The 27,271-nt window shown below is 33.6% G+C and overlaps 1 protein-coding gene and 1 pseudogene across 2 annotated transcripts; one reads left to right on the top strand and one right to left on the bottom strand.

Annotated features, from left to right (window-relative positions):
* The first annotated feature begins 18,636 nt into the window (after positions 1-18,636).
* On the top strand, positions 18,637-20,257 carry LOC146951218 (cell division cycle 20.2, cofactor of APC complex-like; annotated as a pseudogene). Its single transcript, XR_015025499.1, has 2 exons — positions 18,637-19,197; positions 19,291-20,257. The product of XR_015025499.1 is annotated as a cell division cycle 20.2, cofactor of APC complex-like (transcript).
* A 798-nt stretch (positions 20,258-21,055) lies between these two features.
* LOC146951217 (putative leucine-rich repeat receptor-like protein kinase At2g19210) lies at positions 21,056-26,416 on the bottom strand. The gene is made up of 13 exons (XM_085747200.1): positions 26,108-26,416; positions 25,279-25,819; positions 24,454-24,932; positions 24,185-24,323; positions 24,013-24,084; positions 23,837-23,908; positions 23,619-23,699; positions 23,276-23,430; positions 22,782-23,017; positions 22,544-22,670; positions 22,174-22,236; positions 21,869-22,058; positions 21,056-21,627 (listed from the first exon to the last, which is right to left on the bottom strand). The coding sequence occupies exons 1-13, from the start codon at positions 26,187-26,189 to the stop codon at positions 21,210-21,212; spliced, it is 2,655 nt and encodes an 884-aa protein (XP_085603326.1). The 5' UTR covers positions 26,190-26,416; the 3' UTR covers positions 21,056-21,209.
* Between the last annotated feature and the right edge of the window lie 855 nt (positions 26,417-27,271).

The raw sequence follows: 27,271 nt of genomic DNA, 5'->3' as shown, positions 1-27,271 counted from the left end.
CTCACTAACCACTTGAGTTCAATCACATTACAATCAATGCTTTTTTAGTAAAAATATTTCAAATAATTCTAATTTCATAATTCATATAATGCTCAAATAAATTTTACAGTCCTATAATTGCAACTCGGTTGGAAGCTGCATTGATATTGATATGCATGTGTCAATGTTCAAACTTATACCCCTCATTGTGTGAATTTAACCGCTGGAGTACTTGAGAGAAAAAATAAAAAATATCTCATGAGTATATTTTTCTAATTGCTCTAATTTATATAAATGGAAAGGATATTCTCTCAAAAAAAAAAAATGGAAACGATATATTATAAAAACCATTTTTAAATATGAATGTCATGAGTGTTGTATGTTTTAGGAGTTTATGAAAATAGAAAGGAAATGCTAATACCAATATTGAATAAATAAATGTTAATTTTTTTAGGGGATAAATAAATGTTGATTAGTAATTGTTGTAGATTCAAACAAAATCACCACGATGTTAAATTAAAAAATTAAATAAATAAAACAAGAAATTTTGTTCATGTGGTCAATTAGCTCCATCAACGACGAATTATTATGGAGAACATGAGTTTGATTCTAGGTGGAACAGTTAATGGTCAAACTTTACTAACCTCCTGACTTAACTTAAGATTACTAGGACCCCTTTAGCTTTAAAGCCATAGGGCTAACACCATAATAAACAGTGGTGGTTCTAATAGAGAATAATGTTTATGAAATGACTCTCTTCACTTTTATACAGATCTAATTAAATAAATTATTTTAAAATATGTTGTTGGAATATAACAATATAGTTATTTGTGGAACTCATTTGTTGAAGAAATTACATTCTTATTAAGTATTATTATTAAAAGATAAATGAGTAATTTGTATAAGCGACTCATTCAAAATCTCAAATTGGCGAGACCTTTTATTCATACAAATTTAATTCATGTTTCATTTAAAATTAATGTTTGAAAGAATGAATTAAGAATTATTTGAAAGAAATACATGACATCTAAAAACTTAAAAAAAAAAAATAGTTCATAATTTTCTTACTACCGGGGATCATACATTTAGTTTAATCATCACTTTAGACTAAAAGAAACCACGTAAGTGATATTGACACCACATCTTCACCCTAAATATTAAGACATTAGATATATTATGTTGCTCAATATCTACTCTTGAATTCAATGTTGAACTTTTACTCACATTTGACACAATAACAACTCTCCCACTCGCGCTCCCGCTACAAAGTCGAACCGAGTTTTGTTACGACCGTTGGAATTTATGGGGGAACTCACGGTGGTGTGGATCGATCCATTGGAGCTAGAGCAATCATCCAAGTGAGAATGATATTACATTTTCACAAAATATTTAAGGTATTAAGTATATGAGTCTTCCAACTTATATGTTGTCCAATCTCCACTCTTTTATTCAATGTTGAAATGTAACTTATACCTGATACATACAATATTTTTTCACTTAAGTATGGTTGAATTCTAGCCCGTGCCTGGCACGGGTATCCATACTAGTTATCTAAAGAAAAAGAAAAGAAATACATCTAAAATTCAATGATACATTAACATTTTAGTATACATTCCTCAAAAAAATTATTGGTACAAAGTATTCCTTTAGTTTAAAAAAGTGCAAACTTAATTGAGAAGTAACATCAAATAATTTTGAATTTTCTTTTTCATTTTGTTGTGTTTTAAAAAAATTAATAAATTCTCTTAAATGTTTTTGGTCTTTCTACTGTATACATGCTTAGTTTGTGTCCTTTTCTTTTTGACCAAATATGTAGTTTGTTTTTGTCAAAAAAAAATTATTTAAAGAAAAAGAAAAGAAATACATCTAAAATTCAATGATATATTAACATTTTTTAGTCTACTTCCAGAAAAAAAAAAATTACTGGTACAAAATATTCCTTTAGTTTAAAAAATGTGCAAACTTAATTGAGAAGTAACATCAAATATATAATTTTGAATTTCCTTTTTCGTTTTCTGTTTATTAAAAAAATTAATAAATTCACTTAAATGTTTTTGGTCTTTTTACTGTATACATGCATAGTTTGTGTCCTTTTCTTTTTGACCAAATATGTCGTTTGTTTTTGTCCAAGGAATATTTAAAGAAAAAGAAAAGAAATAAATCTAAAATTCAATGATATATTAACATTTTAGTCTACATTCCTCTAAAAAAAATAGTCTACATATCACCCAATATATGCGATTATATCCTTTTTACTGATAATAATATATGCAATTACTGATATAGTAACGTTTTAGTCTACATAATCTATACACAGGTATCTGTCATACTTATTTGCCCTAAAAAATATTTTATTTAGGGCCCGTTTGTTATTGATTAAAATAAAAGTGATTTTGACATAAAATAATGTAGAGATTATTTTTTATTGATTTTATGAAAAATCAGAATCTATTTTGCGTTGTTTACCGTAATAAAAATCACTTTTTTAAAAAAAATAATTAGTTTGTTTGGATACAGTTATATAAAAGCGATTTTTTTGTTACAAAATTAGGGCCCGTTTGTTACGGATTAAAATAAAAGTGATTTTGACATAAAATAATTTAGAGATTTTGTGAAAAATCAGAATCTATTTTGTGTTTGTTTACCGTAACAAAAATCACTTTTTTTAAACAAATAATCTAGTTTGTTTGGATACAACTATATAAAAGGGATTTTTTGTTACAAAATTAGTTCAATCTTTTAAATCATATTTTCTCTCTCCTCTAAAAAAAATCTATTTTTTGAGAAGCTGCTCTTAACAGCTTCTCATTTAAAGCTGTTTTTAGATTTTTTTTTAGATTCTGATTTTTTAAAAAATCTGTAACAAACGGATGCAAAACTCTTAAAAGTGATTATTTGTTTAAAAAAAGTGATTTTTTTCTTAAAAAAGCTATAACAAACGGGCTTTTAGTTCAATCTTTAAATCCATATTTTCTCTCTTCTCTATAAAAAAATCTATTTTTTGAGAAGCTGCTCTCAACAGCTTCTCATTTGAAGCTGTTTTTAGATTTTTTTTAGATTCTGATTTTTTTAAAAATCTATAACAAATGGATGCAATATTCTTAAAAGTGATTATTTTCTTAAAAAATGTGATTTTTTCGTAAAAAAAAACTATAACAAACGGACTCTTAATTATCAGTAGAATTATTCTTCTCTTCTACCAAATTTTTTTTTAAAGAATTGTGGTTTTCTTATCCGAATAAAGAAAGATTATAAAGGATATTTTTATAAAATATACCTATAATTTAATAAAGTTCAAACTTAATTGAGAAGCACAAAAAGTAATTGTATTCTCCATTTCGATATATATGTTATCTAATAAATAGTTTATTAATTTTAATTTTTTTTTGTATCTTTTTGGTGGTGGTCGGAATTCGAACCCCGGACCTTTGCATATATTATGCATTGTCCTTGCCAATTGAGCTAAGCTCACGGGGACAATTTAATTTTTTTTTTATCTTTTCTTCTGTGTTCGGTTTAAACATTGTAAATAATATGGAGAGTTATGGGTTCAAACCTCGAATTTTCTACTTATTATGAGCTGAATTTCTAGCAACTAGACTATTTGGTGTCTCCCAAAACACTAAGTATTTTAAGATGGAAATACTTAGTGCAAGTATACATTGTCCAAATTATAGTATAAAAATATATCGATCTCACAAGGACTTGTGAGCTATAGCTCTCTATAGTTTTCTGGCATGAAACTTGTTTGCAAGAAAATAAAATAAATCATTTGTCATGACAATAAATATAAAAATTAAAGGTTTGAAATCAATTAAAAAGATTTAGAAATTCTCAAAGTGAAAAGTGTGGTTTAAACTAAGTTCAGTTATGACAAAGTTTTACTGCGATTTACAAGTTTATAGTTTTCTACGACTTCCTGACAACCTGTTTGCTATTGGGTGTGTTGTGCATCCAGACTTCGTGTTAAGCCCATGAAGACATACCTTTCAGTGTACAATCACACAAAACATAATGGTGTAATGAATGCGGGGAGGATGTGTTTGGAGTGTTCTTGCAAAAGGGAGGGGAAGTCACAAATTCATTTTCCTCCAAGGCATGGAATTTGTCACGACCCACTTTTGAGCCATGACCGGCGCACAGGCTAACACTAACTCGTGATAAATTTAGCCTGGCAAGCCTAATAAACTATAACACTTACACCTTTCTAAGATACTAAAATTTTGGTAATGACTCACAAACTTCCAGGACATTTCAAAAATGCAAGTTTATTATCACAAAGCATATAAAATTCATCTCATTATTTATATATAGACTTTAAAAAAAAGAACAACTATTTGTACATAAACCACATTATCTCTTCGTTGTGGTGAACGGAGATATACAACATTATCTCTTACGAAGATCTACCACATTATCTCTTCGTTGTGGCGAACGGAAATATGCCACATTATCTCTTCGTTGTGGCGAACGAAGATATACCACATTATCTCTTCGTTGTGGTGAACGGAGATATACCACATTATCTCTTCGTTGTGGCAAACGGGAATATTTCATTTTGTTACTATGAGTTGTACCTCATAGGCTACGTTATCTCTTCGTTGTAGCAAACGAAGATTATCTATATTTTACTATGAGCATGTTACTCATAGGCTGCATTATTTCTTCGTTGCAGCAAACAGATATAAAATTTTCATTAAAACATTAAAACAAAGTTTAAAAATAGTTTATATCACCAAAATTAACTAATAGGATTAAAACCCTCATAACAATGTTACCACATGACAAGTTATTCACATTATCACCTCAATTTTTCAATAACTACCAATTCTCATCAAAATTTTATAATCATCAAAGTCACGTTCTTGATATTGAATGAACAAAATAGTGAAATCTTATTTGTGAAGGGAAATGAGACTCTCTTTTAAAAAATTATTTGTTTCTCCCAAAAAAACAAGTTTGTAACTTATAAAAACTTGCCACTAGGTAATTTAGCTACTCACAACTTCAGTAATAAAAAGATTACACAAAAATCCCTAATTGTAGAAACCCCCAATTATAATCCCTAGGGTTTATAGAAAGCCATGATAAGTTTAGATTTAACTCTTACACCTTCTCTTGCTTACCTTCTTAATAGATGAATGAAGTGTGATAGCAAGTATGTGATTAAGGTTGATAATGGAAGATTATAAATGAGAAAGCAAGGTAAAAGAATGAAAGAATTGGGGCGAAGGGTCTAGAACCAGGTGGATGTGTGTATTTTTCTATCTCTCAAGCTTCTGGATCCCACCTCAAAATTTCTAGACACCCATTTCTTTTATTTTATAATTCATTTATTTTATTTAACTTCATGTATAGAGTAATATATTATGAAAAAATATATCCTTTTCAAATATATTCATAATATTACTATTTTCAGTTTAAGTATTTTTTTTTGACAATCTTTTCAGTTTAAGTATTATTAATTATATATTGGAGATTTAAATCCTCTTTTAAATATAAATATATAGCAATAAAAAAAATCTTATGATAAATTAATAAATCACTATTTTACTATTGTTTTTATTATCAATAAATATATATATATTTTAAGGGTATTATAGAATTAAGGGCAACGATGAGGAAATCAATCACCATAATTGTCTAGTGTGTCAAATTAAATAAGGGCTAATTTGATCACGGTCATGGTTATCCCCCCCTTACTCTTTTAATCCTGTATCTCTACACATTCTTCCCACAAATACCAATACAACCTCCTTTAACCAAAATAGCCGGCGAATCCACAGAAGTTAAATAACACCCGATAGATCGACTCAAGCTCCTTGCAAACTGAAGGGTGACTTCATAGTGAGTATCAGTCGGTGATACTATTTGATTTCTTTTTGAAATGGGTTCAAAAGAAACATTCTATATGTAATGATACTAGAATTGCAAAGGAAAATTGAGAATGAGTTTGATAATTTTTTGGATAAATCAACCTCTGTTGCAACAGAGAAGAAACATTACAATTGAATTGTAAATTAGATAAGAAAGAAACATAGAAGAAGAAATCCAGAGAGAAGAGAACTGATCTAAATATTCCACACCACTCTTGGTCACTCACATTCACTTATATACCCACTCTAATTTCTTAATGTGCACCTCTTTTACTCCCTTGTGTCTACGTGTCACATTTCATACAAACTTGCTGACTTGGATTCTTCAATTGGTATCATTACATTACCGCCCCCATTAAAATCAACCTTGTCCTCAAGGTTGAAATTGTCACAAGAGAACACTCCTGGATCCCACTGTTTGAAACATGAGTGCTTGACAGGTGGAGAGTCTCGTTTCTGAACAGAGAATATACTACCAACAACTTTGGAAACCCAAGCTATATGCCAATCAACTGCATGATAGACATTAGACCCTGAATGTGTAATCCAAGCACCAACAGAATTGGAAATAGCATTAGTTGGCCAAGAGTCAAAAATCCCATAATTCTTAAGTGGAGTTAGTTGCTTAGGATCAAAATAAGACCTGTGAACAAGCACATCTTCATAAAAGCTCATAGCGTGAGGCTTGTCATCGATAACAACAATAACTTTGCACAAATTGATTGTTAGATCAATTAATGCCCAAGGTCCAATCTCACATATATCAATCAGTTTTGAAAAATCATAGCAACTAATTTCCACATAAATGATATTACAAAGAAAAATATATGGAGGTGTGCATGTGATATTTCCATGATTGCCCATTTGTTTGACAGCCACATACTTATTTCCAAAGTTATTTCCACAACCATTAGAAGACATTTTAGCAATAGCAAGGCTCAATGTCATGGCCAAAAGTAAACCTTCAGTAGCAGAAAAAGATATTAATCCCACAATTTCCATAGTTGTGTTCAACCACTTTTCAATTATCAAGCTAAGAAAACTTGCACTTGGACTAGAAACCATAATTCTAGCTAGTGATTTTTCTCCATTTGCATCAAGGTTCACATAAACAAAGACTTGGACATGAAGGGAGATTCCAATTATCACATGTATTGTAGAACCAATGAGATTGACAAAAGTTGGGTTGAAATCACCTAATTGCATACAAGTTTCAATGTTTTTGGCTAGAATGTATCCATGTGGCTTCTTATTGCAATTGCTAAAAAATATGTAAAACAACCTTAATACCTCTATGTGAGAACTATGTTTAGTAATCAGAGAAACCATGAAAGACCAAGTAATCTCACTAAAAAGAATTAGCCCATGGGATTTAGCACTCAAAAATTCTGCAGAAGGTACCTTTGCATACTTGATCAATTTCATAGAAAAAGCAAGTCTCAATGCCACAACTATAGACATACCTTCAGGAACAATAACAACCCCTGTGACAACAAAAAGGAATAATTCAACAATTTTCATAGCATCACTATGAGTATGATCATTCACCCAACTCCAAAAGTGAGCATGATATGGTTCAAGTGACAAATGATGTAGGTGCTGCAAGATATTTCCATACCAAACTACAGAAACGGAAGTGACATTCTTTACATTGGGATTAGGCAGCTCTTGAAAGCATTGTATTGTCCTGGTTATACGTAAGGATACTCCTACTAAACTCATAAATGTTTTGGGTGGTTGTTGATGAATATGAACCTTGTCAAAAACTAAGTTCCCAAATTCTCTTTTCTCATATGTCACCATGTGTAAATGTGGTTCTTGTTTCCATTTCCCATCAATATGCTTACAAGTCAAGACAATCAACAACACTACACCATAACCATAAACCTCACTCTTCTCAAAGACATTCTGTAACGCCCTCCTTTTTATTTAATTATTTTAATTAGTTTTAGAATATATTTATATATTTATATGATGTATATGAGGGATATATGATTTGTTGAGATTAGATGTCTTTTTATAATTTAGTTAATATATTTTGTTGAGTGATATTTTGTTATGTTATATGTTGGTATTTACTAGCATAATATATTTGTTAATTGTTATAGATATATATTTGTTATTTGGTGTATTATTATATATTTAGTAGAGAAATATTATTTATTAGAATATGAGGATTATTAGTGTGAGTGGATTTGGGGGTTAGAATAGAAAGAAGAGTAAGTTGTTGGGCCTAAATAGATTTGGGAAGAATATTTTAGTATTATAAATAGAGAAGCTTATGTTAGAAAGAGTTTACCCTAAAACGACTTTTTTGGAAAAGAGGAGAACAAGAAAGAAGAGAAGAGAAAAGTCAAGAGAAGAGGAGAATACCTTAGGAAAGAAGAACGTTGCTGCTGATTCAGGAATTAATCTAAGGTGAGGGTGAGACTATCTTGCATTAATATTAAGTTGTTAAATCATTAGATTGCATCTAACAAGTTGGGGAAAGTTTGTGAGAATTTGAGAATTAGGGTTTTGAGAGAGATTTGATGATTAGATGATGAAAACTTGTTGAATTGATGTAGAAATTGTATACAGTCCTTAGATAACCCATATGATGATTATTGGATGTAGTTTTGAGGTTAGAACCATGAAATTGGATGAGATGTTGGTGAGTTTAAGAATTAGGGTCTAATAATTGTAATAGGTTGTTAATAGATTTGAGAACCCTTTGAATTTGCATACAGTAAGTTGATGAATAATTAGTGTTCTAATGATAGGGTAATCATAGGGTAATGATTAGGGTCAAGTTTGGAGAGTATTGGATCGAATATGAAGTGGAAAAGATTTCCCCAAAGCGAAATCGCAGCTGAACTGCGATTTTGCTATCAATGTGCAAAACGCGTTTTTATTGTCTCAGTTTGACAAGTTTAAGTTCCGAACTGGGTTTAGGTGTAAACACGAAAGTTGTAGGTATGGATGTTAGCTTTCTAATGTCGTTGGTCTCACGTCAATAGGATTTATAAAACTTGAGTTATGGTCAAATTACTGCACGTAGGTCACAATGAATTTTTATGGACTTTCAGCACAACTTTTCCGAATTTAAAATAAAAACTGGTACTGATCGGTACAGAATTGGTCTTAGACGTAAACATGAAAGTTTTAGATAATTTTGTTAGCTTTCCAGTGGCTTTGGTTTGACGTGAAAATGATGTTTGGTCTTTGAGTTATGATGAAAATACTACAGGGAGGTCTTAGCGAAATTGTACGGTGACAGCCTTCTCTGTTTCATGTTTTTGCGTTTTGTTCATATGTTTCTGTTTTAAATTGATCTTTGTTATAAACATGAAAGTTGTTGATATTTGTGATATATTTCCAATAGCTTTGGTTTGACATGAAAATATGTTGTGGATAATTTATTATGTTTTTGCAAAGATACATAGTGAATTATTGTCGATGTTTAAATACGATGTTATATGAAGTTGTTTATGATTGATGAATATGATGTTTAAGATGTTGTTTATTATCATTTGATATTGTTAAATTATGATATGACATGAATTATTTATGTGATCCATATGTTGTCAAGATGTTAAGATGTTAAGACGTTAAGATGATAAGAGTTGTTAAGTCGTCAAGTCGTTATGAAGTCATCAAGTTATTAAGATGTTATGTTGTCAAGATATCAAGATGTTAGGATGTCATAGATGTTCATGAAGTTGTCTAAGTTGTAGGAAGTTGAGTCCATTGCATACTCATATACGTTGGTTGGGGGCTTGATGCTCTGGAATGCTTAGTCATTCACACGATTGGTTGGGAGCTTGATGCTCTGAAGAGCCTATTTACGCTCATATAAGTTGGTTGGGAGCTTGATGCTCTGAAGAGCCTATTTACGCTCATATAAGTTGGTTGGGAGCTTGATGCTCTGAAGAGCCTATTTACGCTCATATAAGTTGGTTGGGAGCTTGATGCTCTGTATTGGTACCAAATGCATTTGCATATCAAAAAGTTTTAAGATGATTTAAGATGTGAAGTTGTCGAGTTATCAAGTTGTTAAGTTGTCAAGATGCTAAGATGATTTGAGATGTTAAGAGTTACATAGTCGAGTTGAGTCGCATTGTCGAGTTAAGTGAGGTTTGATTATCAAGTTTGATTGTGATTTGATGATTATGATTTAATGATGATGTTTGTTTATGAAGTTGATTATGAACTTGATTATGAAGTTGTTTTCAATAAATGTTATGTTTTGATAATGATACTTATGTGAATTATATGATGATGCTTACGATTATATTTGGTGTTAGATATTGATGCTTATGATCATGATTTAAGATAAGATGTTTTATGAATAATAATTGAGATTACTTGATGAAGTATATGACTAATGTAGGAAGGATAATGACACTAGTTAAGGAAGTTTAAGTTATTAGATATGATTAATGAATTATAAGATGTTTAAGTTGTTGAATGTACTTTATATGATTTATATGCTTAATATTATTGTTTGAGAAATCTCACCCCTCTGCTTGGAAATGTTGCTCTTCGTATGAGTAACTTGCAGGTAACCAGGATTAGTTGCGGTCGTGAGTGGACTCCTCACAAGTGTGTCTTAGGTGCTCTGATACGTAACGAGATGGGATTATGTCTTCTATTTCTATTCCTTACGTATTACTTATGGATTTTTATGAATAAATGTTGAACAAGACTTATGAGATTTTTATGTTGAGGCCTGCGTGCCAAAGATTATTTTTATGTTGAATGAACTAATTCCGCTGAGAAGTTTTGAATTACTTATGTTAAATGATTTTGAAGAATAAATTGTTATTTATTCAGTTTATGAATTTTTAAGAAGTGTAGCATTCCGTTTAAAGTTGAATTACTCTGATTTTTAATTATGAAATTTTTACGTTGGGAAAACGGGGTGTTACACATTCATTGTATAGCCATAGTCTAGAGAAATAGGAGCATACGAACCAACACCAAGATAAACAACAAGGATTACCTGTTCATGATCCTTTTCGATGTGATGCTGAACCGGTGGTGACGACTGAAACAACATGAACAACAATAGCTGGATGATGACACAATCATGCACACAAACATTTTCACAAACAGATGGTGGCCAAACTGCTATTTCCACACACGAAGGAAAAACTATGGTATCTACTGCTCCAGGATTGTCGTCGGGTGGCTTAGGATGTGGTGGCGACATTGAACGATCCATTGTTACTTGCAGTTCCATCTTCCTTTGTCGTAAACTATGATCCGGTGGTTTCGGTGGCGGTGGCGACAGGCGAGCATGAGAACCGCACCACTGCCTCACCACATCTTCCCACGAGGAAGCCCTTGTACATCCCATTGAGAACAATTCACCTCCTAGTGGTTTTATCAGTGGAAACGCAAAGATCATGAGAGAAGACGAAGGTTGGGTCGCTGTGAAGGGGATACTTTGTTTCAAACCTGTTGTTGCAATTCCGATATCCAAATCACTTCTATCAACCATTAAATTCTCCGCGCAAACAGATTTGTCTGTGACAAAATGTTCCTCTATTGATTTTGTGGATGGATGAATTTCACTTGAAATCGGGAGAGACTCACTCATCAGCTCGGATGCGTCCATCTCCATTGATGATTCTGAAACATCGATTTGCTCTTGCAACAGGGAAATCATTCTTTCACATGACTCTCGAATTTCCCGTGCATATTCAGACATACGCGAATTCTGTTGTCGGTTCGATTCAACTTTACCACGACCAAGTTCTCGCGATGATTCAACCCTCGAAAATATGAAGTGCGATTTGACCGTTTGTGTTAAGGTCTCTACCGGTGAGTTCACAACACCATGGGAAGAGCTCCGTGAGAAGTATCGTCGTTGAAGATCTGATTTAGCTTCGATTCGGTCCCATACGGTGTATCCTGGTCCGTCCAAATACGCCAATTTCGCCCATTCAGCGTTGTACTCTGCTTCAATTTTTTCCCAATGAGCTCCTACCTCTGTCGCCCACGCCATGGTGACAATGAAAGCACCAATGTAATGATACTAGAATTACAAAGGAAAATTGAGAATGAGTTTGATAATTTTTTGGATAAATCAACCTTTGTTGCAACAGAGAAGAAACATTACAATTGAATTGTAAATTAGATAAGAAAGAAACATAGAAGAAGAAATCCAGAGAGAAGAGAACTGATCTAAATATTCCACACCACTCTTGGTCACACACATTCACTTATATACCCACTCTAATTTCTTAATGTGCACCTCTTTTACTCCCTTGTGTCTACGTGTCACATTTCATACAAACTTGCTGACTTGGATTCTTCAATTGGTATCATTACACTATATTGGCTCAGTTGCTATGAAGTTAAATCTAGTAGGTTCAAGTTCTACTGCCAACATGATCGAGAACTTCTTTAGTGGATGATTAAGTATCATATGTTAGTAAAAACAGAAACTATAATATAGTCTCTCTCTCTAAAATTTCCTCTGACCTCACTCTACCTTTCAAACCTCCTTCTCCCCTTAATCCAAACCCGACAGTCCTCATGTAGCTTGCCGGCGGTGGTGGTGCGTTGAGATCTCGTCTCCGCACCACCGTCCTCCTTCCCCTGGGTGCTCTGTCCAGGTCGTCTGTTTCCTCTGCTCACTGGCATATGTCCGATATTTCCTTCCTAGATCATCTTCATATCTAGGACGTTTTCACCTCCCAGCATCGTCTTCTGCTTCGCGCTGCTCCTTCTGGCTTTGCTTGGGTTCGGGTCCCTTCTCAGCCATCGATCTATGGTGGTTGGAGGGTCAGATTGGAGTTTCGTTTTTGGTGGAGGCTGGTTGCGGTTGTGGCGGTGATTCCGGTAGTGTGGGTTTGAGTGGTTGGCGGTGGTGTGGTGATGGATCTGTCTTAGCTTCGGTTAGGCTGTGGTGGTGATGGCAAGGTGGTGTTGTGGGGTGGAGGTTATGACAGGTGGTGTCGGGCTGGTGATGTTGTTCTGGTTCTGACGACTGGATGGGTCGTATGTGGTGAAGGAGGTCGTAAGTTGTGGGGGGTGAGGTATTTTGTGGGGTTTTAAGTGGTGGTTTATACGGTGTGTGATAGCGGGGTTTTTGGTGGTGGTGAAAGTGGTGGTTTTTGGTGGTTACGGGTGGTTGAGAGGTTTGTTTAGGAGGTGATGGTGGTGGTTTCAGTTGGAGTGTAGGTGGTGACGGACGCTTGAGGTGAAGGGGGTGATGTCTGGTGCTGAACTGTGGGGTTTGACTCTGGCGGCTAAAGGTGTGGCAGCGCTTCCATCTATGATTAATCCTCCTTCATTGAACTTCCGGATCGTTTGTTGTTGTAAGGATCATGGTGTTGAGGTTGGTTGTGTTGGTGTAAGCCCTAGAGGCCAATAATTTATGTTAAACTTATCTTATGTATCATGACTTTTATTATTGAATAATATATGACACTCTTTATTATATTTATATAATGTTAATAAAGTCCTTAGAATAGATAGTTCGTGTAATAATATAATTAAGTGTGACTTAATCATGAGATTACATTATCATAAAAAAACGCTATTCTTAAATGCATCCATAGTCAAAGCTTTAATATGAATAAAGGATAATAATAAAACATCGAGACTATTATGTATGTAGACTGATGACCGCATCTCATGGGTCATAGATATGAGATATTAAGTCTATACATAGGTATAAGTATTAGGAGTAATATTTATACTGGATTGACCCACCGTGAGAATACTACATAGTATGTTATGATATTGTCATAAGATATTCTCACAATGATAATAATGTATATCGCTCTTAGACCTGAAACCACTATGATTCCTAGATGTGGACTCAAGTGCTTTGTTGCCATTCTAACGTTGTCTGTAACAGGATAACCATAACGTTGGTTGATGGGTACTTGATGAATCACGCTGAGGGACATGAGTGTCTTAGATGGGATTTGTCCCTCCTTATAAACAGGAGATATATCTTTAGGCCTCTTGATGAAATATGACTGTAAAACTGCATGGCCATGCCGAACTAAGTCAATATAAGATATTGGACTTATTCGTTATTCAGTATATTTTGGAATCAAGAAATATAAATATTGATCTATACAAGGGTGACAAAATATCTATGCCTTGGGATCAATGAAGATATCGAGACAAAGGAGTAATTATACACATGAGTATTATCATGGAAAGGTTTCGTCAGATCACTTGACATTCTTGTCACTTGGGTAGCAATGATGTGTTGCTAGATACCGCTCATTGTTTATAGTATTAAATATTAGATTTAATATTATTGCCAACGTGACTAGAACCTATAGGGTCACACACAAAGAACAGTCAAAAGAGAAATATATAAGTATGACTAACATAAAGGGGTGCGTTTAGTAAATGACGCTAATTAGTTAGCAAAACTACTAAACTCGTTGTTGGGCTTAATGAAGCCCAATAGTGACTTCTGACTTGCAGAGCACACTAGAAGTTCTATAAATAGAACCCTAGTGCTGAAGTTTTTGGTTACACGTTTTGAAGCAACCCTCTTCTCTGCACTTCTGATTCCTTGGCTAGCACCGAGTTTTGGAGGAGCACTGTTCGTGTGGACTTGCTAGAGGCTTTGCTGCTTGCTGCTTGCTTGACTGTGATCGAGATTCCAGTTTCCAGTTTTCAGCTTTCAGATTTCACACTTCGAGGTAACAATCGAATCACTGATTCATGTTTGAATTTCGTAATGATCCAAAGAAAGAAAATCGAAATTATTCCGCTGCTTCTACTCCCTTCTGTTGTATTCGATTTTCCTTCAGGTTGCGCCAGTGGTCGTGTAGAATTTGATTCTGTTTGTTTTGGTGTCAGACACCCTTCGGTTTCTTTGTGTGTCTTTTCTTTGAGGTGGTGGAGTCGGGTGCTTGTTGGGGTGGTTTTCTTGGAGGCAGCTTTTGTTACACGGTCCATGTTTGTCGTCATTAACTCTTTTGTTTTTTTGGGTGGTTTAGGTGTCTAAGGTGTTTGGAGGGTGCGAGTCCATTTTGTCGAGCATTTTTTTCCTTTGATTTGTTTGTTGTTTTATACTTTGCATGCCATGTCTTTCGTCTTTCATTTTGTATGCTGATTTTCGGTGGGCCGGTTCATTTGGCTTCGAGACCGGGAGTCGGGGTCTAGCTGCAATCTTTGCAGGACTTGGTTTGGTTTCTCTCTGGTGCACCAGGGGCTTGGGATGCCCTGCCAATTTGGTTATATAGTCTGGTGGGCCGATCACTTTTGATTCGAGATCGGGAGTCAGGTCTTTGTTGGTTTTTGGGCTTTGTGTTGTGCTCTTTCGATGGATCGGAGGTCGCGATGTTTGCGACAGCTGCATGATTCTTTGGTTAGGTGCTCTTCGATTTGTGGCTCGGCTTGGGTGTTGGGATCTGGTAGTTTTATGTTGAGAGTGTTCTTTGTGGGTGAGTAGTGACGATAGGCGGTTGTGGATCCTGTGTTTACAATGTTTGTTGTTTTTTTTGGTGGGTTTATCTCCAGGGATGTTTTTAGGTGGTTATGGTGTTCCGTTTATATGCGGCACCATTTGTATCTCGCTTTCGTTCACTCCTTGCGTCTTGCGGGGATGACGTTTAATAATATTTGCCGTTTCAAAAAAAAAAAGTATCATATGTTAGTACTCGTCGAGACTTGGAAAAAAATGCTATGTATTTAAGTATGTAGAATCAAGGCTTAAATAAATAAATTGTCCCTCTAAGTTTGGGTGTTGTTTGTTTTCGTCCATGTATCTTTTTTTTGTTTCGAAACAACTCTTGTAAGTTGTAAATGTTTTGGTTTTAGTTACTGTCGTCATCATCTGTTACAAAAACGTCTATGTGACAAGTGGAGGATGACATGGCAACCTGTGACATGACAGCAAACGTTGATGTGTTGATCCATATGTTGAGTCACAAAGTTAGAGGGACCAAAATAAAAAATAAAATAAAAATTCGGGGAGGGACTAAATCTAAAAATTCATATATAAAACTTCATCTTCTTCCTTCCTTTTCCTTTCCTCTTTTTCATGATCTTCAACACAACTTCATCAAACTTCATAGAAAACTCTCTTCATTCATTCATCTCCCCGTTTCTCTCACTATACACAAATTTGGATTCATTCATCACTCTCTCTTAGATTTCTCTCTAAGATAACTTCTTTTCAGATAGACACCATTGTTGTTCTCTTCCATTACTGTTTCAAATGTTGATTTTTTATTTTCATTTTCATTTGTTAGCTCTTGGTTTTTGCGACCATTTTATCTCTATCACCCTCTTCTCTCAATTTCACTGTAAATGCTCAAGTGGGTCGCTGCTAATTTTAAAACTCATGTACCTATTAATGCTTGGTTTTTTTTTAAAGTTCCTGGTTATTTTTTTGTGCTTTTTTCATAATTTAAAACTCATGTACCTATTAATGCTTGGTTTTTTTTAAAGTTCCTGGTTATTTTTTTGTGTTTTTTTCATAAATTTGATTAATGGCATTTTGTTTTTCCTTGTATGCATTCTATTTTCTTGTATGTTATGTTCGTACAGTTTATGTGTTTGGTTCATGTCTGGTGTTTATGTTTGAAGATGTTTTTTAGCTTTCAATTTAAATTAAACTTATTATCTAATTAACTTGTTTTGATACCTCTCTCTCTCTCAATTGCTTTATTGTTCAAAAATGCTTATTGTTAGAAAATGGCTTACGGTTCAAAAATTGATTAATGGGTTAAAAAATTGTTAGAAAACAGTTTATGGTTCAGAAACTGGGAGTTAATGTTTTCGAGAAACATATGGTAGAAATTATTGGTGGATTCTAAGGTGAGGGAGCAATTAAGTCCCTCACCGGTGGACCATTTAGTTTACACCATTGGATCTATTAAAACAATTTAAAGGTTGAGATTTTGTTAGAAATAAAAAGTAACACCTTTGTCTTCTCCCACCTAATCTGTGCTCTTTTTCTGTGTCCCAGCAAAACCTCCTTCTTTCACTACTTAATTATCATTATTAAATTTAAAATTAAAAAAGATCCAAATTTTATTTAGGTTGAATTTGAATTAAAGCTTCACATAAACGAAATTCTGACATGAAAAAATTAATAGTGAAAAAATTTCTAGGTTTTCAAGTTAAATTTTTGCTATTAAATCTTATTTTCAATTTCAACCTAATGAATCACATTGAGTCATTGACATAACAATCCAAACGCCTCAATTCTTCAAGGAAACATGGCCAAACTAATTTTACTTCGTTTGTGTTTTTCAATTGAGAAGCAGTTTCCATGCCAATTGTTTTTCTGGTCTTGCTTTTTGTTATTTTCCCCTTTTGTTTTTTTTTTTTTTTCGATGGATTTAGGTTTAGCTTCCATGGTCATAAGAGTAAAACTCATCAGAGATAAAAAGAGAGAGAAGAAACCCATAAAATAAAATAGAAAAAGGAAACAAAATCATGAATCTCAAAAATTAAAAGGAAAGAAACAAAATTAAACTTTTTAAAAACCATCATGACTTCATTAACGTTTGGAAGAAGATGATAGAAATACATGTTACGAAGATTGGGTGGAAGAATACATATGTGTTGCATTTTTATTTCCATCAAATCTTAACCCTTAAATTCTTTTAAATACATCTAATGGTAAAATTTAAATGGTACACCGGTGTGGGACTTAATTGCTCCCTCACCCTAGAATCCACCGAAATTATTAGTCATTGTTTGCACTCTGATTTTACTTTTAGTTAAGCTAAATGAGGTTTTTAAAGAAATTTTTGATGAATTTCGTGTTGATGTTTGTTAATGAATTTTTGGATTTTTCTTGGTTTTCTATGAAGTTTGATGAGGATGTGTTGAAAATCATGAAGAAGAGGAAAGGAAGGAAGAAGATGAAGTTTTCTATGAATTTTTGGGTTTGATCCCTCTCCAAATTTTGTTTTATGATTTTGGTTCCTCTAACTTTGTGACTCAGCATATAGAACGACACATCAACGTTGTCTATCATGTCACACATCGCCATGTCATATTCCGTTTATTTATTTACTCAACAAAAATTATTAGGTAATCAAGATTTTGGAAAAATTTAATCCTAATAGCTTTTCATTTTAGAGTCAAAATAATATTTTTAAAAAAATCTTAAGCAAACATTTCAAAATTACAAAAATGATTTTTTATACAAAAGAAAAATATGAAACAACGGACCCTTAGACTTATGCTAGCTTTTTTTTTTTTGTTACAAGACTTATGCTAGTTTATTTTTGTTACAAGACTTATGCCAGCTTAATGGTAAGAGATTGTGACTCTATTCTATTCTATATATAAAGAAAATAGTTGGTTATTACTCCAAAAAAAAAAGGTGGTTTTAGAGAGATTTTGGGTTGGCTCTTTTGTTATTTCAATTATATCCTTAAACAAATTTTTATATAATAATATTATATTTGTTATATAATTTTTTTGAATGATATATTTGTTATATTATTTTTTTTAGAAAATATTTGTTATATTATTGTTGTCATTGAAAAATATAAATATGGTTTGTTAAATATGTTACATTTAAAAGTCACAAATATCTATATACTTATAATTTTTTATCTATATCAAAAAAATTATATAAAATATCGTTGATAATCTACCAGCACGTTGACACAAATAAAAAAATATTATTGTGAATATACTTATTCTCTCTCCCTGCATGCCAACAATGTAACCTATTGTTGCTTAAAAATTACAAAACCTATTGCTTAAGATTTACGAAACAATTCTCTCTATATAGCCTTTTATGAGACAGCAAATCTTTACTTACTTTGTTTCTGAGATAGGCAAAAAAAACACTTGCATTCAATTATCTCTGTTTCTACTTCATTCTCTAAACTTTCTACTTTCTAATGGATTTCAAACACTATTCAGATAATAACTATGACAGGTTTATACCAAATAGATCAGCCATGGATTTCGGTTATGCTCAATATATGCTAACAACGAAGAATGCTACATTGGGAAAACAGAATGATTCATCGTCACCATGGAGTGAACTCTACCAGAAAAAACTCTTGGAAGCCGCCGACCTCCCAACTCGAATATTGACTTTCCGCAACAATCCAATCCTTTTTGTGTTTATGAAAATGATTTTGCAGAGTTGTGAGATAACTTTGAATGCCACAGATATCTTGAATTAGATTGGGGTAGAGCTGGTGTCCTTTCCATCGCACTCGATGATACAGTTGTTCTTTGTAGTGATTCCGACGGTTTCTATGATTCTGTTGCTCTCCCTACAACGTTGGAAGATGGTCCTATCACAAGTGTTAGCTGGGAGCCAGATGGACACATTTTAGCCATTGGTTTGATGAATTCCATTGTCCAGCTCTGGGATACATATACTATGACACGGGTAAATGCTGCTCGTGCTCTTTGTATTGTTTTTAAACTCGAAATTGTTCTCTATTCTCATGTTTGTGCGGCTTTATTTTGGTCACTGCTGCAGATTAGTACATGGAGTGTCGGACACAGATTTGCAGTGAGGCTTGGAACAACAGTCATATTCTAACAACAGGAGCATTGGATGGTAAAATAGTGAACAACGATGTTAGAGTCAGAACTCGCGTAATTTCATCTTACAGCGGACACACACAAGTGTGCGGGCTCAAGTGGTCTCTCGATGGTCAACAATTGGCTAGTGGGGGAGGCGATAATATCGTTCACATATGGGATAGGTCTGCTGCTTCTTCAAATTCACAGCCCACACGTTGGCTTCACAAGTTTGAGGAACACACAGCTCCTGTCAAGGCATTGGCTTGGTGTCCGTTTCAGCGTAATTTATTAGCTTCAGGCGGAGGTGAAGGGGATCAATGTATTAAGCTGTGGAACACACACACGGGTGCACGATTGAATTCTGTTGACACGGGATCAGACGTAGGCGCTTTGCTCTGGAACGAAAATGAGCGTGAGCTTCTTAGCTCACATGGTTTCCCTCAGAACCAACTTACTCTTTGGAAGTATCCTTCAATGTTGAAGAAGGCCGACCTTAACGGTCACACCTCAAAGGTGCTGCACATGACACAGAGTCCAGATGGGTGTAAAGTGGCATCTGCAGCTAACGATGGGACTGTGAAAATTTGGAATATCTTTGGAAACCCAGTAGCAGCAGCACCAAAGACAAACAATCAGCCCTTTGCTAATTTCAACCGTAGCAGTATTCGTTGAAGATGAAGTCTTGTGTGTGTAACTTGTGCAAACCCATGTTGCAATATCTTATTGCCAGTCCTATACCCTACCCAGGTTGAAATAACGAGTCCCCAGTAACTCGAAGATGAAGTCTTGTGTCTGTAACTGGTGCTGAACCCTTAGTTTTGTATAAAATATATGCTTTATTTATGAGTACTGGCATGTAAAGATTGCTAAACATTGTATTATACAGAAAAGTTGATAAGATATATTATTATTAGTTTGTGTTACAAATCTTAATTTTATGTTCTTACCTATATTCCTTTCATTTTATTTTTTCATTTGGTTATTAAGATAGAATGAAATCCATGACATTTTGTTTTGTTGTGAAGGAAATCTGCCTACACATTGGTTGGTTCTCATCATGGCATTCTGCCCACAAGGTGTTTCTAGAGTTGTCTTACTCATCAAGCTATGAACTAAGCTTAGTTTTGTGGTTATAACCCATGATAGCATATAAGCTAAGCTTAAACAATTGAAATGCAAAGACATCACCGCACACAAAACATTCACATTATGCTAATATATCAAATTCAACCATAATCGATTACTGTAGGATTAATGCATGCCCTCTGGTATAATAAGACATTCTATTGCTCAAAGTCAAAGTATACTGGTAGAAGATCAGAACTACTGCACAATAGAGTACTAGAATGCTTGGCTTGAACAACTAACTTGATGCGTAAACAATTCATCTCCGAGCCTTCCTTAAAAATGCATCCTAATTTTAATTTGATGTTGTTGGCTAATTGGTTGGTGTTAGTCAACATTTTTCTGTTAATAACAGTGAGCAGTTTGTTAGTAGGTTGACAAGGCTTTAAGAAGTTGTTATGCATAGCCTTCAATTCATTATTCCAGAAACCATTGTTTATCTTGTATTCATTGTGAGGATAATCAGTAACTAAGTTGAGAGAGATTGTAGTCACCAAAGAGATATTGATCATCGATAATTGTGGCTGTCGTGGAAGTAGATTAGAGTATATTGCTCTAATTCAAACGATATTAAGTGAAAAATACCAACTTGGTTTTTAAGAATTATAAATGTGGTTAAAAATAGTTATATTTACAGGACTCTAGTTTTAAGTTGTATGCTACTTATATTTACAGCACATAATAGATTACTTTTGAATATAATAACATACAAAAATTCTTTCACCCATGCAACACGCGTATCTCATTCTACCTCGCTAGAGAGCTCTCGCCACTGATTCTATCAAAGGAGACAGAATATAATGCACTAGGTAAACTCTCAACAGTGTATTTGGAGTCAGACGGAAAAGTGATCTTGTTTTCCAAACATTGTTTCAGTTCCATAACTACATGCCTCATGGTTGGTCTATTGATGGAAGATTGTGCTACACAAGCCATTGCAGTATCCAAAGCTTTAGTTGCATAGTTAATATCATATTCTCCTTGTAATCTGGGATCAACAATATCTTTTACCTCTCTTTCCAGCAGCATGTCACCAACCAATTGAACAATATGGATTTTGTCTTCGGTTTTGGTTATGGCAGGTTGTCCTGTAATTATCTCAAGCAAAACTATCCCAAAACTGAAAACATCACTTTTTACTCTCAACCTGCTCAATCTATTGTACCTGCAAAATACAAATTTGCAACTTAATCTATATATAAACCAAAAGTGAAAAGGGAAAACAAAAATGTTGTCTCAAAGGTTTGGCTCTTCCCATTTGGGTTTGAGTTAAAATAGTACTACTTCTATCCATTCTTAGAAGTTACATTTAACAATTTCACATGTATTAAGATATCTTAATACATGTGAAACTTATATTGATTTTTTTTCCTTTCAAATGAAACTTATATTTCAAGATTGCTTACTCCGGGTCGAGGTATCCTGGCGTGCCAGCAATAACTGTGGAGAGATGAGTTTCACCTTCATTAGGAAAGATCTTGGACAATCCAAAATCAGCTAATTTACCTTGCAATTTTTCATTTAGTAAGATGTTTTTAGATTTAACATCTCTGTGAACAATTGGTGGATTGCAACCATGATGCAGATACTCCAATCCTAAATTTGAAAGTTCAAATTAAGTCAAGTTAGTTGCCTAAAGTATTACTCTTGATGAGATATATTTTGATTGATGAAAATCATGAAACTAATGGCAAAAAGGATTCATACTCACCTTCTGCAGTATCCACTGCAATTTGAAGTCTTTGATTCCAATTCAATATATTTCCGTTTTTATCTGCATTCATGAAACAATCTTAACCAAGCAATTCATAACCAGGAAAACAGACATATCTATGTTGGCATTTGGTTTAGAATAACAAAGAAGTAATGTTTTCCTATTCATACTAGTAGGACAAATCTTTGACTTAATTTACCTGGTTTGTTTTTTTTTGGACATCCTTTGACTATTTAGAAGTTTTATGCAGATGAGAGATGTTCACAAAAATTAGGAGTTACTTGAATAAATATAACATAACTGTAACTAGAATTACAACCTTTTAGAGAGAAATAAAATTAATGGACTTGCATGATCATAAAAATACCTGATAAATGGTTGGATAAGTCTCCATTAGCCATATACTCATAGATGAGAGCCATGTTGGCGCCATCATCACAGTAACCTATAAGGCTGGTCAAATATTTGTGATGAACTGTAGCAAAAAATTTGGCCTATGAATCACAAAGGAAAACCATATTTAGTTAACATAAAATTCATTAACTATATATACACACACACACACCCTGGCATGATAAAATTTGCATGTGAATTAATGATACAACCTCTGCTTGAAATTGCAGATATCCTTGAGCAGATGAGGAAGATAGCATTTTGACAGCTACCTCAGTATTATGATCAATCCAGCCATAGTAGACTGTTCCAGATGCTCCTTTCCCTACAACCTTCTCAAAATTTCTGGTAATTCTTAATACTTCTTCATAGGTGAATTCTTGTTTTTTCGACTCTAGTTCCTGCTTTATTCTTGAATTAGCACCCAGCTTGATCAGATTATGGGAAACTGGGAAGAAGCAAACACAGTTTTTATTCTTGAATTAGTATTATATGTGTTTGAGTCTAATTTTGACACACAGAGAGTGTCAGTCAAACAATCATTAATCTTCACATTCATATGAAATTGTCATGTTTAAGATGGTATATAATTAGTTTGACAGTGTAAAAGATTTTTAAATTTACATCGCATACCAATTAAATCCTATATTTGTATACATGTTGTTTGGCTCCCAACAAGGCCAATAGAATGGAAAACAAAATGTACCTCGGTGTCTCTTGTTGTAAATGCGAAAAGAAATCACTGCTACTGCTAGTATCAGGAAAGCTCCACCAATTGATGTTACCAATGGAACTACAACCTTATTCCCATTCCTTTTATTGCATGAACCTGAGGAGCAAAGATCTGGATTTCCACCAAAACTTGCATTTACAGTAACAAATAATCATGTTATTTATTTGATATTGTCTGATGCCTTACATTTTTGTAATATAATTATGATATAAATCACTAGCTCATGACATGGATAATGAAAACAGAATAAATATTGCTTAAATGTGAAACTTGAACTTCTTCAAAAAAAAAATGTGAAACTTGAAATCGAACATACTTGAATTGGAGCGTACTATTCTCTGAACGCACAAGGAGTTGTATTGGAATTGATCCTGATAGCTGATTTCCTTCCAAGTTTCTTCAGTAAATAAAAAAGTAATTACTCGTAACACTCTTTCATTCTCGACAAGAATATATTTTGAGCAACTCAAGCAATAAAATTAATTGAATAATCAAGTCAGCCAACGATAACTTAGATGAAGATAGTTGACTTACAGAACTCTCAAAAAGTGCAGCTGAGATAGGAAATCAGGCACTGCCCCAGTCAAACTGTTATTTGACATATCCCTAAAATTGTAACAAACCGTTTTTACTCAACTTTAGAAGCAGTCTTCATTTTTGTGACCAACTATATAGCTAACTATTCATGTGTAATAGATTAAAGGACTTACAAATATTCTATGGACTTCAGATTGGATATGCCAGCAGCTATAGTTCCAATTAAACCGCTGGAAGTTAAGTTCCTGAAGCATGATTATGAAATTCATTAATATCATTTAAGACTAGACTATACTAAAGGATTATCATCGGCGTATGCATTTCATTTCATGCCACATAACTTACAAGTATATGATCCTTGGTGAATCAGTACCAGCATAGCTGCAGTTTAAACCATTCCACAAGTAAGACACTGGAGTACAAGGATCTCCTTGCCAGTTTCTCTTGATCCCATAAATTGACTTGACATTTAGGATGGCATCAACTGTTAGGATAGCATCAACATGATAAGATTGTAAGAAACATGCATGTGAATAATGAAGTGCATGGCCTTGAATTAACTGTAAATAGAAATTTGAGAGTAAAATCAGTGCATCTAACTAATTAGTGCTTACCATCGGTTTGATATGTTTCTGATTGTAAGAAGTCCTTTTCCATGTATATCTCGACCGCATTGAATAGCGGTGGAAGAGTTGATCTACTAGTCTTATTAAGCCAAAGTTCTAACTTAGTCTCACTTATAACCGATGTATAAATATACAGGTTTTGAAGATAAAAAGGATTGACTTCACTACTTAGAAGCTTCCCATTTACAAAAATGTTGAACTCTCTGATTTGATTTTCCTGGAGCTTCTGGATTTCAGCAAAGTACATGTACACATAATATTTGGAGGAATTATACTTGGCAAGGAAGGAAAATTCCAAGTTGTCACTGACATTTGCTGGAATTGCTATTGTTCTCATCACAGTGGAGGGTGGTACCGGTATAAAGCTCAATGAAGGTGTTTGGTCTATGGTGAGTGAAGTGTCTAACTTTTTCCAATCAATTGAGTTATAAGGTGTCCATGTTCTGTCATAAACATCATCTGGATATCTTTGGAAAAGGAAAAGGTGTAAGTACTTGTGAAACGGTTTGGAGAGCTTATAGAAACAGTTTATTACATGTCCACAAGCTGTTTTAAACTTATTTCCATAAGATCTTTAAGATAGCTTATAAAAACAACATATAACTAATATGAAAATAATTTGACTTTATTATAGCTTTTGTTATAGAAATAGATTATACATAGCACTTATATGATAAGCGTTTATTGCTAATTAAGCATTTTATCCAAGAAGGCCTTACAAAAAATAACTTTTTTTCTCCTTTTAGGAGTGGTTCCAATTCTAACTTCCATGGCATGACTTGTTATAGTTATACTATAAGTGAGATGACTCACCTGATTTTTTTACCATCCTTTGAGCCTATATCAAACCTCCCCAAAAGCTCCAAAGAGTTATCAAGATAGGCATCATCACTGCTAAGAACTCTAAGCTCTAAAACTGAAATAAAAGGTGTACCCTTGCCAGTATTAAACAAACAAACATGAACATAATCTGAGGATGCAGCATAAATGATTTCCTTGCTAATTACACTAGATGAATTCTCAAACACTACAGATTCCCACCATTTGGCTCCAAGATAGATATCAAATTCAGGAAGAGAATCTTTTCCATCATAATTACCATACACAAAACTGGCCCGGACTAAATATTTCTTGCTACTTCCTTGTGAAACATAAAGCGTGTAGCAGTTCCTTGTTCCTTCTGGGAAGCTTCGTACATTCCAAAACTGTCTTTCAAGGGATGCCTTGTGTTTAGATGATATGCTGTGGCTTACACCAGTATCTGTGAAATTAACATCCCGAGTATAATAGATGGAAGTAGTTTCATCTGTGTAGCTTGGTTCATCCACTAGTCCACAGTCAATACTAATGAAGCCTGCAAAAGAGGATAACACAAGTTCTTAACTATAATGGACTTAATCAGATACAGACACAGACACCGTACACAACATTGACTTGTACGTGGCTCAGTGCTACTTATGTTCTAAGGACATGAAGCAGCCCTAAATATGTAATCTTATAGCAGATCAGATACAGACACAGACACCGTACACAACATTGACTTGTACGTGGCTCAGTGCTACTTATGTTCTAAGGACATGAAGCAGCCCTAAATATGTAATCTTATAGCAGAATAGTATGTTGTAAGATGAGACTATCAAACCTGATTGGTTGTTCTGAGCATGAACAATGAAAGGAAGAGTCAAAGAGAGTATAAACACTATAGGTAGCAAGTGCCTTGCCATAGGAGAACTTGAAAACTTGTAACACACTCAATCTGATATCAAATGTTTAAAACTTTGCTGGTTTAGTTTTTAAGATGGTATAAGCATCTCCACCAGATTGATGAATTAGAGATATAACTAGCCATTTACAATATACGACTCAGCCTAACCATTCGATGATGATATATATTATGTTTAATTTTCATATGTCAAGTTCTTCTAAATTCTTTCACCCTCTTTTTTTTTTTACTATTTGAAGCTTTCCAATTGAATTTTTTTAATTGTCTTTGTACTTTTCTTTGCCTTATTTTATTACTGGATGTGTATTGATTTGATAATTGTCAACGAGAATTTTTCGCAGGAAATTTTTTAAATGTGGTGAACAAAAAAGATTACACATTCATTAAGAAGACTTGCAGCCTGCTGGGCACTTGGCAGAAATTTTGAACCTTCAAATATAACTATCCATATACTATAGTATAATGCAAAACTAATTACCACCATTGGACTTTTTATATTCAAACCTTAGAACACACTCAATCTTCAAATTCAAACCTTAGGGCACCTAAAATACCATGGCTGTCAATTTTATATTCACTAGTTCCTATCACATCTATATTTCTCAAAAGTTTCCTCTTGTATTGTAGCAATGGCAATAAATTCTCTGAAGTTTACTAAACAATAAAAATTTACCAATAACAAAAAAGACTTTTTCTAATAACAATAAAAAATGACTTTACGTTGATGTTTGTTATTATCATTACGTGTGTGCTTAAGTACTATACATTTGATCTTGTGATCATGCAAGACTAACTCTTACTATTCAACTGTAGATTAGCCCGACAACTCAAAAGAAACCCGCTTTCGAAGTAATTAACCAAGTTTAAAAACCATATACAATTGATAAATGTCAAGAAGTGTTAATTTCATGTTATATTTTAAGCACTTTTTGTTACTTGTTCTGCAAGTTATTGTAGGAAAAGCCGAGAAATAAGCGTTAAATGCCTTATTACGCTTTATATATCTTACTCTATCCTTTTGTGCAGGAATTAGCCTCAAGACACTGATCAAAGACCAAAAATCATGAAAAAGTGCAAATTAGC

The sequence above is a fragment of the Medicago sativa genome, chromosome 2, assembly GCF_051527215.1.
Source record: "Medicago sativa cultivar Bolivia chromosome 2, Bolivia_mono, whole genome shotgun sequence".
Classification (NCBI taxonomy): domain Eukaryota; kingdom Viridiplantae; phylum Streptophyta; class Magnoliopsida; order Fabales; family Fabaceae; genus Medicago; species Medicago sativa.
The sequence above is the reverse complement of the archived record's forward strand: the minus strand, read 5'-3'. Positions and strand labels throughout refer to the sequence as shown.